The 15,419-nt window shown below is 36.4% G+C and overlaps 1 protein-coding gene across 4 annotated transcripts in view; it reads right to left on the bottom strand.

The window, feature by feature from the left end:
• Window positions 1-15,419, bottom strand: part of CNKSR2 (connector enhancer of kinase suppressor of Ras 2) — a 258,302-nt gene that overhangs the window by 204,942 nt on the left and 37,941 nt on the right. For all 4 annotated transcript variants that reach the window (XM_065900458.1, XM_065900459.1, XM_065900460.1 and 1 more), the window contains exon 2: window positions 527-690. In XM_065900458.1, coding sequence (XP_065756530.1) covers window positions 527-690 — 164 coding nt within the window. The remainder of the gene's footprint in view (window positions 1-526; window positions 691-15,419) is intronic.

The raw sequence follows: 15,419 nt of genomic DNA, 5'->3' as shown, positions 1-15,419 counted from the left end.
TCACATTGATTTCTCTTGTCTGACTAGGCACTGCTCTTTTAACACACAAAAGTAGACATATAATGTACAATATTCAATTTTCATTGATGTATACACAAAGAACACTAAAATAATTTAATTATTTTAAGGATGGTTTTTCTAAAATAGGATTACTTAATATTTGGGATACTAAAGCAAAACTTTTAGAAGGAAATGAACTTTATAACTGATTGTATGCAATCGTACATCCCAAATGCTTCTGTGAAAACTCCCTTGGTGAGTTTTCAAGTAGTTTTTCAAGTAGTTAAATAAAATGTCACCAATTGAGTTAATAAGCCCCTTTAATTTGTAATTTGGTCCTGCATAGTACATCAGATTCAATGAAGGAGGAAAATATCACCACACCCAGTTGGCTGATAATGAGGGGAGCTTTTTTTCTGCTCGAAGGAGAAGAAACAAAAAAATTTTAAGGAAAAAATTTTTAAAGGAAAGAAAACAGGAAAGAAAAGCAAAGTTTCCCTTCCCACCAGTTTTATGATGTCCTTACCAGTGCACACAGAAGGTCAACCGCTTCCAAGATCAGTTCCTGATGGCCGATGCGGCTGACCCCCAGATCCTCTAGCTCCTGATGTGTAATGCGCAGCAGCTGGTCTCCACTGATCTTCTCCCTCTCAAAGTTCTTAATATACTGCTGCAAACAGTCATCAAGACCTGCAAAAGAAAAATACGGAAGATCAGAATGAAGAAAAAAAGACAGTTGAACCAAACAAATTTAAAAAAATAATAAAACAAGCATTAACTCCTACCCAGTCACAAGTTAAGTCCATTTCAGCTCTGGACTAGTTCAATCATCCACCTTTCCTCAACCTATATATGGGCTTCACTGGGGGAAAAAAATCACTTCCTCATATCCCAGCTGTTAGGCTCCTATTTGAATTTTCCTCAGCAGCTACTGCAAGTCTTTACCTCTCTTCTCAGCAGTTCTCTTTGCTGCCTGTTTCTCAAAATGTGCTAATGGGCAGGTTCTCCTACTTCCAACTTTATTTGCACCCCACTCCTCCTTTCTTCTTTCAGAGGGAGAGGTACCCTTCTTTCTATACAAGGCTAATCAATCTTCCTCTGCTCTGGAATCTTCTGCCACCTTAACACTATTTGAACAATTAAAAAATTAAATGCTCTATTTCAACCATTTCTTTCTTATTGACTCTTTTGTTCAAACCTCTGCCATCTTAAAAAAACAAAATAAAACAAAAACATTTCCTTGATCCTGTGTTCGCCACCAGCCTGTTACTCCCTTCAGAACCAAACCCCTTACACCTTTATTTCCTCACCTATAATGCACTCCTTAATCCACCATTATTTGGAATTTACCCAGATCCAAAAATGGAAATCCACAGTGGATACAAATTTCAAGATTACTCAGGGCACTTCATAAGTGATTGGCCAGGCTACAGATTGGGTGGCTTCAATCACCTATGAAATGACCTGATATAAATGATGAACTGGACTAACAAGATTACTTCTCTCCAGATTTTTAAGTAAGGAATACCAAGAAAATGAGGCAATCACGAAATCGAAAAGGTCTTGATTATATGTCAAGGAGGGAGACGAAAGGCCATAATGGGCAACGATCCAGTTGAAATTATGACAGAGCAGAAATGATAAGCAAGTAGAGAAAGCAGAGACGGGGTTACAACAATTGTGCAAAGGGAAGCAAAGTCCCATAACACAAATTATGTAGCCACTGAGAGAAGAAAAGAGACACTCCTAAAAGCCACCTGGTTCCTGATAGGATAGTTTAGTACCAGGCCACACATGTCCTTATTGTCTTTTCAAACTTTCTTGAAGTAACTTGAGTTACCCTGCAGTCTCTCTATACTACCTTTCTTGCACCTTCCATTGGTATATGCACATCACTCTTTCCTGGTTCTCTCTGTCCATTCGTTCTCTGTACCCTTTCAGGATGTTTTCTCCAACTGTCCTAAAATATTGTTGCTCTCCACTCCAGGGACCCATTCCTGGCCCCCTTACCTCTCCTCTTTACATTCTAACTGAACAATCTCATCCATGCCCATGTCTTCAACTGCAATCTAATACCCCATACTTCCATTTCAGACCTCTCTCATGAATGCCAGACCTACAAATCTACACATTGTAACATGCCACAACACAACTCATTTTCCCCTCCAGAGGAGTCTCTGCTGCATTCACTGTCTCAATGAATGGCACCACCATCTATCCCAGTATAAAGACTAAATACATGGGAGCCATCTTAGATTTATCTATCTTCCGTATATCCCTGCATCCAACCAATCTCCATGTCTGAACAATTGGTCCTCCGAAACATCATTTATATATATATATATCCTTTCCTCTCGTTCTCCACTGCCATCTTTCTAAATCAGGCCACAAACAGTTGGCCTAAAACAGCTTTACAGTTTTCCTGCTGCTAGTCATTATCCTCTCCATCTTCCCCAACATAAAAATTCCGATATCATTCTCTACCTCAAAAAAGTTCACACAGCAAGATCCTTTTTGACCCACCTCCTAGAGAAATGGAAATAAAAACAAAAATAAACAAATGGGACCTAATGAAACTTAAAAGCTTTTGCACAGCAAAGGAAACCATAAACAACATGAAAAGACAACCCTCAGAATGGGAGAAAATATCTGCAAATGAATCAAGTGGCAAAGGATTAATCTCCAAAATATACAAGCAGCTCATGCAGCTCAATATCAAAAAAACAAACAACCCAATCCAAAAATGGGCAGAAGACCTAAATAGACATTCCTCCAAAGAAGATATACAGATTGCCAACAAACACATGAAAGGATGCTCAACATCATTAATTATTAGAGAAATGCAAATCAAAACTACAATGAGGTATCAACTCACACTGGTCAGAATGGCCGTCATCAAAAAACCTACAAACAATAAATGCTGGAGAGGGTGTGGAGAAAAGGGGAACCCTCTTGCACTGTTGGTGAGAATGTAAATTGATATAGCCACTATGGAGAACAGTGTGGAGGTTCCTTAAAAAACTAAAAATAGAACTACCATACAACCCAGCAATCCCACTACTGGGCATATACCCTGAGAAAACCATAATTCAAAAAGAGTCAAGTACCACTATGTTCATTGCAACTCTATTTACAATAGCAAGGACATGGAAGCAACCTAAGTGTCCATCGACAGATGAATGGACAAAGAAGATGTGGCACATATATACAATGGAATATTACTCAGCCATAGAAAGAAACGAAATTGAGTTATTTGTAGTGAGGTGGATGGACCTAGAGTCTGTCATACAGAGTGAAGCAAGTCAGAAAGAGAAAAACAAATACAGTATGCTAACACATATATATGGAATCTAGAAAAACAATGGTTCTGAACAACCTAGGGGGAGGACAGGAATAAAGACACAGATGTAGAGAGTGGACTTGAGGACACGGGGAGGGGTAAGGGTAAGCTGGGGCGAAGTGACAGAGTGGCATGGACATATATACACTACCAAATGTAAAATAGATAGCTAGTGGGAAGCAGCCGCATAGCACAGGGAGATCAGCTTGGTGCTCTGTGACCACCCAGAAGGGTGAGATAGGGTGGGATGGAGACGCAAGAGGGAGGAGATATGGGGATATATGTACATGTATAGCTGATTCACTTCATTATAAAGCAGAAACTAACCATTGTAAAGCAATTATACTCCAATAAAGATGTTAAAAAATGTTCATTGTTTCCTCATATTTATGACAGAACAAAATCTGAACTACTTTATATAGTGTTCAAAGCCCTCCCTGACCTGGACCTTGCCTTCCTATACAGACTCATTTCAGACACCCTCCACACTTCCCAATCTACCACTCTACAGACCTCCATCACAACAATGCCCACATTATAATTCTTTGTTCCCATGTCTGTGTGCCCAATAAATAGACTGGAAATTCCTTGAAGTTGGGCACTGTGTCTTCTGAATTTGGAGAACCCAGGGCTTAGAGCACAGTGACTGACACAGACTAATGCTCAATAAGTGTAAACTGAATAAATTAATAGACATTTAATTTTATGCTATATAACCTGGTCAGAGCAAAAAGGGAACTATTTTTTCTTTTTTAAAAAAATTTCTTTGGAGTATAGTTGATTTACAATGTTGTGCTAGTTTCAGGAAAAAAGGAACATTTTAAATAAGAGCTAAATCTAAAATTAGAGGGGCAAAAGAACGTTTGGTACATGGCATTTTGAAGCACTCATGTCTTGATACACTGCAGAATAATATGAGATAGACTTATTATTTTGAGTTGATTTTTCTTACAATTCCTCTATGTAAAGGAATGATAAAGGGTTTCCTAGGGCATCAAAGACAGCATCATTATCAAGGTTACAGACCAAGTCACATTCTAACTGGCCAGGTAGAAATAAGGAAGAGAGACTTATCCTGTATCACATTAATTGCTGCCTAATTTAATTATCAAGGTATATTAGCCCATAATATAGGAAGTATCTTGGCTCCTCTATTTAAAATGTAAAATATATGGCAAATATGCAGCTAGGGTATTATAATACAATCACAATAATGTCACTTTATGTCAATATATGTATTTATGAACCATATGAACCATATATATATTTTTTCTCAATTGAATTATAAGTAATCAATGACCTTATAATATTTTAGAGTTGTTGTTTTGACTGAAAGGTCAAAAGCAACACCTCACATCTGTGTATGGAGAAAATATGGTCTAGAAAGAGTAACCTACAAAAATGAATACATTACAAAATTGGGCTAAAGGTCTGAACCTCACGATTCTAGGATCTATGCAACACATATGTGATCATTTAAACTCCCCTCACTCATACACTGTTTTATTTAAAGTAGAACTATACCATTTTCAAGAAGGAGAAGTTATTTAGTGATTATGTGTCTAGTCTTCAACACTGTAACATTTATTAAGTAGATAAAATGAGAATATATACCAGATTTTAAAAATATTATTATCCATCCCATTTTCCTAAGATTTTAAGCTTTAATGTTGCATGAATTCTTTCCTTAGGTACCACCAAATTTTACCCTCTCTTGTTGATGTTCTAAATAATTATAAGTAAAATTTATAACATCCACATACAAATTCCTACCTATTTGTTCTTAAGAAAATGTACAGAAAATGTGTTGATCCATACTTTAAACCACACAAATTTACCTTGAAGACAATCATGCACTTTCGTCAGTTGAAATATTAAACAAACTATACACTAAAACAATCAAAAGGAAGGCTTGGAATCATTACTATGACATGTCTCTTTCTCAGTAAATTATACTGCTTTCTTCCTTCAGCAGGGAAAGGAATGAACATAATCAAAGCTCTAGAAAGAGGTTCCAAAAATAATGAAACATTTACAAAATGATGATGATATCTGATAGCCTAAGGATGTATAAATTTTCAGTAAATCAATGATATTACAGAAGATGGAGTAAAATAAATACATAAATCCATTATAATGTGGAAGTAGAGTAGAATATACAAATTATTATATTTAACATTCAAAATCTTAAAAACCCGCTTAAAATTGACGTTAGAGGATGACTCTATCCCTACTCCAGGAAATTTTACTTTCTACATCATTTTATACACAACATGTGCTCTCATCTAAAAACAGAACACTCTCTGATGTTTATAGCAAAAAAAAAGGTAAATTCTTTAGAGTTCTATTGCCACTCATGATTCACTGTGAAGAACAAAGATTGACATATGAAGGTTTGTGAGGACCTATGTCCCACTTCTGCAAAATAAGGTTAGGAAGTTATTAAAACAAACATGCATCAGTCCAATATCCTTTTGCTTACTCTAATACATGAATGACAATTCAAGGCAGAATATTTTATTTTTAATCTAGTTTTCGGCCCCCTCGTTTCACTGACACTGCTTTTTGCTAAGATAGACAATGATGGGTAACACCTGATTCAATTGCCCCATTTCCAATCTCAATCTTCCTATAAGCAACTTAGTTCTTTATTTCTACCACCATTTTTCCAGTCTCAGAGCCATTTATGATGACTTCCCAGTTTAATCCCTTATCTTGTCACTTAGTGAGAAACATAATTTATTCATTCAAAATAGCTCTTGCTCTGTCCTTTCATTTCTGATCACACTGTCACCAGCTTACTCATGCTGTATATAGCCTGCCCTGATTCCCAGTTGCTCCCCCGGCATCAGTCTGTCCAGTCTATCACAGTCAGATCCTAAAAACACTCTTCGATCAAGCCATTTCCTGATTCAAAAACTTCAAGAACCCCTCCTGCCAAAAGGTTAAAATTCAAAGATCTTTAAAAAATTTTTTAACTATTAAAACTTTTTTTTTTGGTCCTGGATGTTATTCTGTTAATTGCAACATCTACTATAGACAATACAAGCATTTTCTATAATATAAACAGCCAGAAAGCTCATATGACCATCTTTTTCTTCTACACATAGGATAGTATAAAATGATAAATGATCTAGCAAAAGATAATTCACATTTAAGATCTTGTGGTACCTCCTAAATCATCTAAAAAGGATGAAACTATATTCAGTAGTGTTTCAGCACTAAGAGAATTCTACTGTATTCTAATTAGTGGAAAACTGACCAAACTACAACAATATATAGGCTACGTAATAGATACCTAGCATATCTAATAAATCAAATTCCTGGAGCATTCTAGAAACATGAGATTTTGCTCTAGAACCCATGCAGATAAAATTTGTTTTAACAATTCCCATATAGTTCTGGGATGATATAGCCATGTAAATTATTGATCAAATTCAGCAATAAGCTGGCCATCACTCTTACTTAGTAAGTAAAGGTGTATTTACTCTTTGCTCTGCTTTTTACTATATTCAAATTTATATTTTGTTCAACCAAAAAAAATAAGAAAAACTTTTCTTCAAAAGCATTTATGCCACTAGATAATTCTAAATTCCAACAAAAATTATGCAATATCTGCTTTAACAAATGGGAAATAATGTGAACAAGAATAACAAACTGTGGAGCAACCATACCATGCAATACCACTTAGCAATTAAAAAGGAACTACTGACACACACAGTAATTTGGATGGAGCTCAGAGTATTATGCTGAGTGAAAATGACCAATCTGAAAGAGGTTACTGAATGATCCAATTTATATTACATAGTGAAAAAGACAAAACTATTGCAGCAGAAAACAGATCAGTAGTTGCCAAGGATTGGGAATATGAAGAGGTTGTGACTATAAAGCAGCAAGGAGGGAGTTTTCTGGGGTGAAGAAACAGTTTTGTGTCTCAATTGTGGTGTTGGTAACGTAAATCTATATACATATTAAAACTCATACAAAAAAAAAAAAACTCATACAACTGTAATGCCCCAAAAGTCAATTTTACTCTAATTTAAAAAATTAAAATTAAAAAAATTATAAATGAACTACAAGCTATATAACATTTGGAAAACACTATTAAACTAAAATTTTAGTTGAAGAAATTTCCCTTCTGATATCATTTTATCATAGTGTCTGATATAAAAGACCCAGACCAGGGAATAATGTTTCCAGCAATCCATTCAGCCACTATTTATTAAGTACCTGCTACTAACTTTGGGGCAGTGTGCATTCATGCATTTAACTACCTTTGAAAAGACTCCACGCTGCTAATTGGCAGAGCTGAGAGACTATAAACAGAATTCTCTCTAAGAAGCTGTATATGATGTAGGGTGTGAAGACTGATGCAGTAGAAAATCAATCAGTGCCTGTGGTCTTTAGAAGACTTCTTAGATGGCCAAGCCCCACTATACTGATCATCACCATTTCTACTCTTCTCCTCAAACCTAACTTTTTTCTTGAAAAACTTAATGTTGTCTTTAAGACAGAGACTAAAAAACAAATCTTGACTGGGTGACTGGATGGTAATATGTGAATTGTTCCATTTTGCAAAACAATTCAGCCTTTTTACAATCTGTTTCTGGTTCTTCATTTTAAACCAGAGCAGGTTTTAAATGCCAGGCAACTTTAAAAGGAACTTCAGAGAAATATCTGCTTTAAAACTCCCCTCTAGGGACTTCCCGGGTGGCGCAGTGGTTAAAAATCCTCCTGCCAATGCAGGGGACAGGAGTTTGATCCCTGGTCTGGGAAGATCCCACATGCCACAGAGCAACTAAGCCCGCATGCCGCAACTACTGAGCCCCCATGCTGCAACTACTGAAGCCCACGCTCCTAGAGCCTGTGCTCCGCAACAAGAGAAGCCACCACAGTGAGAAGCCGCGCACCGCAATGAAGAGCAGCCCCTGCTCCCTGCAACTAGAGAAAGCCCGTGCACAGTGACGAAGACCCAATGCACCCAAAAACAAAACAAAACAAAACAAAAAAACTCCCCTCTCTTAGAAAACGACCAAAAGAAAGCAAAAGTAAGAAAGAAAACTTCGTCAGCACTGAAACTAGGAGAGAGTGCCAAACATATAATAGACAGACTAAAGATTTAATATTAAAAAAATTAAAACTAGGTACTAGAAGAAAACTGGGCTCTGTATCAAACCAAAGCCAGAAACAGTAAAGAACATGACATAGATTTGAGTATACAAAAATTAGGTTTTTGTTACGACATATCAAACCAGAACATTCACAAAAGAAGTACTTAAAATATCTCCAGTGATTTATTACATCAAGGCCAACTAAAGAGGGCAAAGAAAGCCGCAGACGTGCTATCAAGTTGCTTAAAACTGCTCAATTTTAAAATACTGAGATATGGTAATCTGAGATAGCAACCTTAAAATGCACATTACACAAAGCAATGTTTGAATGGTTTCATAATTTTGTAATTTTTAAAGTTTTTGATTCAGAACATGGTAAATTCGCTGGACAAGCAGTTTTTCTCAAAGTGATTTTTAAGAAGCTTACACAAACTTTTAAATGCTCTTAAGTAAAGATGAAATAAACTGTTAGAGTATTATACAATTATTCTGTACTTCCATGTTTTAATTTTTAAAACAAAGTCTAAAATGATTTTAAAGACATGTTCAATAAAGACTGCCTGCTACTGTCAAGGAGCTTAAAGCTATTTACATACTTAGGAATTCATATACAATATTTTTCAAGGATCACACTTAGTCCCCCAAATTAATAGGCAGTTTCAGAGACAGTTTTAGCTAAAACTGAAACTGTTTTTCTCTTTTCAAGTCTTCATAGTCCTTACTAAAAATATTTTATTAACACAAAACAACTTTAATATGAATCACAGGGAGACACAGCATAAGAAATTAGTTGCAAACCTAGGGATTAGTAACGTCTTTCATTTTATAACCTTGTAGGTAAACATTTGTTGTCTGTTTATTTAAGGAAGCTTAAGGACATCTAAGCCTTTCATCTTTTATTCTGGCATTCAATGACCTCCAAATTCAGGTCCCAACCTATCTTTCTAACATTATCTCTCATACATTCATATATCCTACATTGCAGATAACTTGAACAACGCAACTGCTTCCTTCATGGGATCCCAGTTACCGAGAATATCCTCTTCTACATATTTAGTTGCTGAAATCCTGTCAGGTCTTGATCATCGAATCAGATGGATCCCTCTTCTCTTAATATGTTTGGATTTTACATTATGGTACTTATTAGCCATGCTGTTTTTTATAACCTCCTTATTAGTGTCTTATTCTCCCAATAGATTATATAGCCCTGAAGGGTAGCATCACTGACTTCACACAACACTGAGCACAGCGGGCTCCTGATACATATTCAGTCATTCCTTCATTTAATCAATATTTACCGAAGTGATTACTATGTGCTAGGCATTGGGGATCAATGCCAGGCAAAAACTGACATGGCTATTGACTTTATGACGTTTATACTATAATACTGAAGAGAAACATTAATCATTTAATTGCCAAAGTAGATGTATAAATACAAACTGTGATAACTACTATGTGGGAAAAAATACACTGTACCGTGAGAAGCAAAAATGGAGACTTACCCTAAGCTGAGGTGGAAGTCAGGAATGGCTGCCTTGATGAATCAATGACTGTACTATGATCTATAAGCTTAAACACTGTTAACTAGGCAAAGGGGAGGAAGAGAGGGGACGGTGTAGGCAAAAGAAAGACATATGCAGACTCTTGTGCTACAAAAGGAACACGTATATTAAAAAAACTGGAACAGGTTTGTGTGACTGAAATTCAGAGATGAGGAAGAGAATGGAGCAGCATGGGGTTCAAGAGATGAGCCAGAGCAAGACGATGCAGGGTCTTGTAGGCCATATTCAGAATCCTGATCATGACTCTAAGAGCAATGAGAAGGTACTGAAGGGTCTGAAACAGGTAGCATTAAAAGTGTTTTGTGTTTTGTGAACATTAATGCAGCTGTAGTATGATAAACAAATTGGAGGCTGCCAAGAGGGAGGCAGGTTGGGTGACATTTAAAATAATCTAAGTATGAAATGCTAGTAATTTGTCCTAGGATGATGGCAAGAAAGGAAGAGACAGATTGGAAAGAACATAAAATGTGCAGGACTTGGTGCTGGATTGGATGTGTGAGGTAGAGCAGGCCACAAGAAGTAAGATGATGCCTACTTTTCTGGATTACAGAAATGGATAAATGGTGACATTATTCACAGACAATGGAAACACCAAAGGAGAAGCCATTTAGAGTAGCTGGCTCTCTTCTGGACATGTTGGGATTACAGTTCCTTTGAGACAGCCAGGTACCAAATAAGAGTAGTCAGTCACAAATAAAGGTCTGCTCTGGAGAATATATTTGAAAGTCATTGGTATATAGGTAGAAAATTGGCTAACTAGGGAAAATGAATAGAGTGAAATGAAGATTTAGAACAAAACTAAATGTAAAAGCAAAAAAAACAACAAACAACTGAAGAAGTACAGCCAGAGAGGAATGGTAAAAAATGAGAAAAGTGTGGTGTCATGAAGGCGAACGGAAGAAAAAAAATGTTTCAAGACTAGCAGTTACAGGACTGTGGTAAGAGAAAACTCTGGGTCACACGTGCCACAACTACTGAAGCCCAGGCGCCTAGAGCCCGTGCTCCACAACAAGAGAAGCCACTGCAATGAGAAGCCCGTGCACCACAATGAAGAGTAGCCCCCGCTCGCTGCAACTAGAGAAAGCCTGCACACAGCAACGAAGACCCAATGCAGCCAAAAATAAATAAATATATTAAAAAAAAGAAAACCTGGGTCAGGTGGCCAGAATTCAAAGCCCACTCTGAATCTGACAATAAGGAGATTATCAGGGACTTTAACCAGAATATCATAATAGTAAAAACAGAAACCAGCCAGAGCATGGAGATGAGGGGTGAGAAAGTAGAGGCCTTGCATATAGAATATTCCTTTAGGAGAGTATATGGTACTGGTGAGGATGGAGAGTTGATAAGGAGGTACCATGTCGGGCAAAGGGGCTATTGTTATACCAAGTTTAGACATGAAAGAACTAAAGAATATATGGTGAAAGGACCTAAAGGTGAATAATGTTACCATTTATCCATTTGCAAGATTAGGTAACTCCCTAAGTGTACACAGTAACTGACCAGCAAAGCAAGGACTAAAACCTAGTCCCAGAGGATTCGGAAGTCCAGTCTGTTTTGACTACATCAGACCATTTCAAGATTGAGAAAAACAGACCTCAACAATAATCTGTATGCTTGCAAAAAGAAAGAGGTAAATGGAGCTAGACAGAAACATACCGTTATTAAAATGAAGAAAGGATAACATAGGACAGTGGCTAATAAAATCATATTCTTCCAGAAATACATGAAAAAATTATTTAAAACTACCAAGGATGAATTCCATGTAAGTATACTCTGATGAATCGAACACCGTAGGGTACCTGGTTGCCATTTGATCTGAAGCTGCATTCAAATGAATGAAAGGAGAAACACTGCCAAGTTTTTAGATATCACTGAAACCAATACAATACATGCTGACTTAAGAACTCCTCTTCCTTATATTCTGCAATGTCATCCTTCAGTCACCCTCATTCTACAAACAAGCAGTTCCTCTACGACAAATAGTATATGATTTCTTTTCACAAGGATTCCCAAGAAAACCAAATAAAATAGAAAAAGGAAGGTCAATTTTCTTCTGCATCTGTTCTCATTTACTCTGTCCTAATTTCTTTTAGAAAATGCTAAGCTGGCAATAGTTTTCCAGTACTTCCAAATGGAAGAGTTGATGCTGATTAACAGTAATACCTTCCATTAATTTTTGTGCTGTGTGCCAAGCACTGTTTTAAGGACTTCACAAACATTTTCTCATTTAATTTGTAGGACAATCTTATGAAGTACATATCATTATCTTGATTTTACAGATAAGAAAATTGAGATTTAGAGATCATGCCCTGGATCCCACAGCTTAATAAACAGTAAGGTTAAGTCTAAAATCAAGTCCACCTGACACCAAATCTCTACCTTTAAAGCCTATGCTAAATTAGAAGGAATTAGGATTGTTCCCAAAGTGATCGTCTGTACCATACCAGAAAGACATTATGCCAAAAATATTCTTTCCATCTTCCATTTAAAACTTTAAAGACATTGTTTTAAAATCCATTTACTTAAATTTTACTTTGTATCAAAAGGGGTTTAAGTATGTCGTTTACACACACACACACACACACACACACACGCACACAATTCAGCAGGATAACACAAATTAAAAGTAGATGATAGACATTTCTCCAAAGAAGATATACAGATTGCCAACAAACACATGAAAGAATGCTCAACATCATTAATCATTAGAGAAATGCAAATCAAAACTACAATGAGATATCATCTCACACCTGTCAGAATGGCCACCATCAAAAAATCTAGAAGCAATAAATGCTGGAGAGGGTGTGGAGATAAGGGAACACTCTTGCACTGTTGGTGGGAATGTAAATTGATACAGCCACTATGGAGAACAGTATAGAGGTTCCTTTAAAAACTACAAATAGAACTACCATATGACCCAGCAATCCCACTACTGGGCATATACCCTGAGAAAACCATAATTCAAACAGAGTCATGTACCACAATGTTCATTGCAGCTCTATCTACAATAGCCAGGACATGGAAGCAACCTAAGTGTCCATCATCAGATGAATGGATAAAGAAGATGTGGCACATATATACAATGGAATATTACTCAGCCATAAAAAGAAACGAAATTGAGATATTTGTAGTGAGGTGGATGGACCTAGAGTGTGTCATACAGAGTGAAGTAACTCAGAAAGAGAAAAATAAATACCATATGCTAACACATATATATGGAATCTAAGAAAAAAAAAAAGGTCATGAAGAACCTAGGGGTAAGACGGGAATAAAGACACAGACCTACTAGAGAATGGACTTGAGGATATGGGGAGGGGGAAGGGTAAGCTGTGACAAAGTGAGAGAGTGGCATGGACATATATACATTACCAAACGTAAAATAGATAGCTAGTGGGAAGTAGCCGCATAGCACAGGGAGATCAGCTCGGTGCTTTGTCATCACCTAGAGGGGTGGGATAGGGAGGGTGGGAGGGAGGGAGACGCAAGAGGGAAGAGATATGGGAACACATGTATATGTATAACTGATTCCCTTTGTTATAAAGCAGAAACTAACACACCATTGTAAAACAATTATACTCCAATAAAGATATTTTTAAAAAAGTAGATGAGAAAAATATGGTTGAGGGAAAATATTAGTCATAAAATGGGAGCCAGAAGTAATGGTAATACAAAAACTTCATACCAATGAAAAATATTAGACTTGCTAAAGTGTGGGAGGAGCTCGAACACTACCTGTATATTGTCTAGAAGCTAATAAAGAGGAAAACAGGATCAGGTACACAGTTAAAAATATTCATTAGATAAAAGCAAGCCAATTTCTCAGGGAAGTCCGTCTATTCCTGATACTAAAGCCAAAAAAAGATTTCCCACTGGAAGAAATTCTTGTGTGATGTAATGAATACCCCCTTCAATAAACTCCTTCAATAAACACAACTACAGGTTCCAACTGGAGTCTCTTACAGCAATGTTGAAATACATTTTTCCAAAAATTATACTGTATTGTACACCAAACAGTAACTGATTATCATGAAGACAGAAAAATATTTATATTTACTGGCTTTAAAGATGTTACAACTTCTCAACAGAACTTCTAATTCTAAGGAGAAAATAGCTAGCAGAGTTTCTCTTTTAAAATGGTAAAAAAAATGAATAGGTGAGTTGGAGTTGAATCATCTTCAGAAACTTGATAGTTTGTCAACAGGTGCCTAAAATGTTTTGGGATACATACTATATATTCATTTAATGACAACTGAAAATGAAAAACTCCTACGGTCAGACTTCTTATCTCGAAAAGCATGTTTACAGACTTTGACTTAAAAAAGTACAAGTCACAGGCAACAAAAGAAAAAACAAAATTAGACTTCATCAAAATTAAAAACTTTTGTCCATTAAAGGACACTATAAACAAGAGTGAAAAGGCAACCACGGAATGGGAGAAAATAATTGCAAATCACAAATCTGGCAATGGATTAATATCCAGAATAGAAAAAGAACTCTCCTGTAACTCAACAACGAAACGACAACTTGATTAAAGAACGGCAAAAGGCTGAAAAGACATTTCTCCAAAGAAGATGTATACATAGACGCCCAATAAGCACATTAAAATATGTTCAAAATCACTAATCACTAGGGAAATGCAAGTCAAAATCATAATGAGATACTACCTCACACCCATTAGGATAGCTATGATCCAAAAAAACAAAACAAACAAAAATACAAAATAACAAGTGTTGGCAAGGATGTGGATAAACTGGAACCCTTGTACACTGTTGATGGGAATGTAAAATGGTGCAACCGCTATGGAAAACAATACAATAGTTACTCAAAGAATGAAAAAAAAGAACTACCATATGATCCAACAATTCCACTTCTGGATATATATCCAAAAGAATTGAAAGCAAGGTCTCAAAAAGATATCTGTATACCCATGTTCATAGCAGCATTATTCATAATAATCAAAAGGTGGAAGCACCACAAGTGTCCATCAAGAGATGAACAGACAAACAATAGAATATTTTTCAGTCTTAAAAAAAAGGAAGGAAAATAGGACTTCCCTGGCAGTGCAGTGGTTAAGACTCTGTGCTTCCAATGCAGGGGGTGCGGGTTCAATTCCTGGTTGGGGAACTAAGATCCCGCATGCTGCAGGATCTTTTTTTTGGCATGGCCAAAAGAATTTTTTAAATTAATTCAAAAAAAGGAAGGAAATACTGACACATGCTACAACATGGATGACCACTGAGGACATTATGCTAAGTGAAATAAACCAGTCACAAAAGGACAAATACTATATAATTCCACTTATATGAGGTACCTAGAGTAGTGGAATTCATAAAGACAGAAAGTAGAATGATGGTTGCCAGGGGCTGAGAGAAGGAGTTAGTGTTTAATGGGTACAGATTTTCA

Source organism: Phocoena phocoena, chromosome X (assembly GCF_963924675.1).
Source record: "Phocoena phocoena chromosome X, mPhoPho1.1, whole genome shotgun sequence".
NCBI lineage: Eukaryota > Metazoa > Chordata > Mammalia > Artiodactyla > Phocoenidae > Phocoena > Phocoena phocoena.
This window is presented reverse-complemented; position numbering and strand designations above follow the sequence as displayed.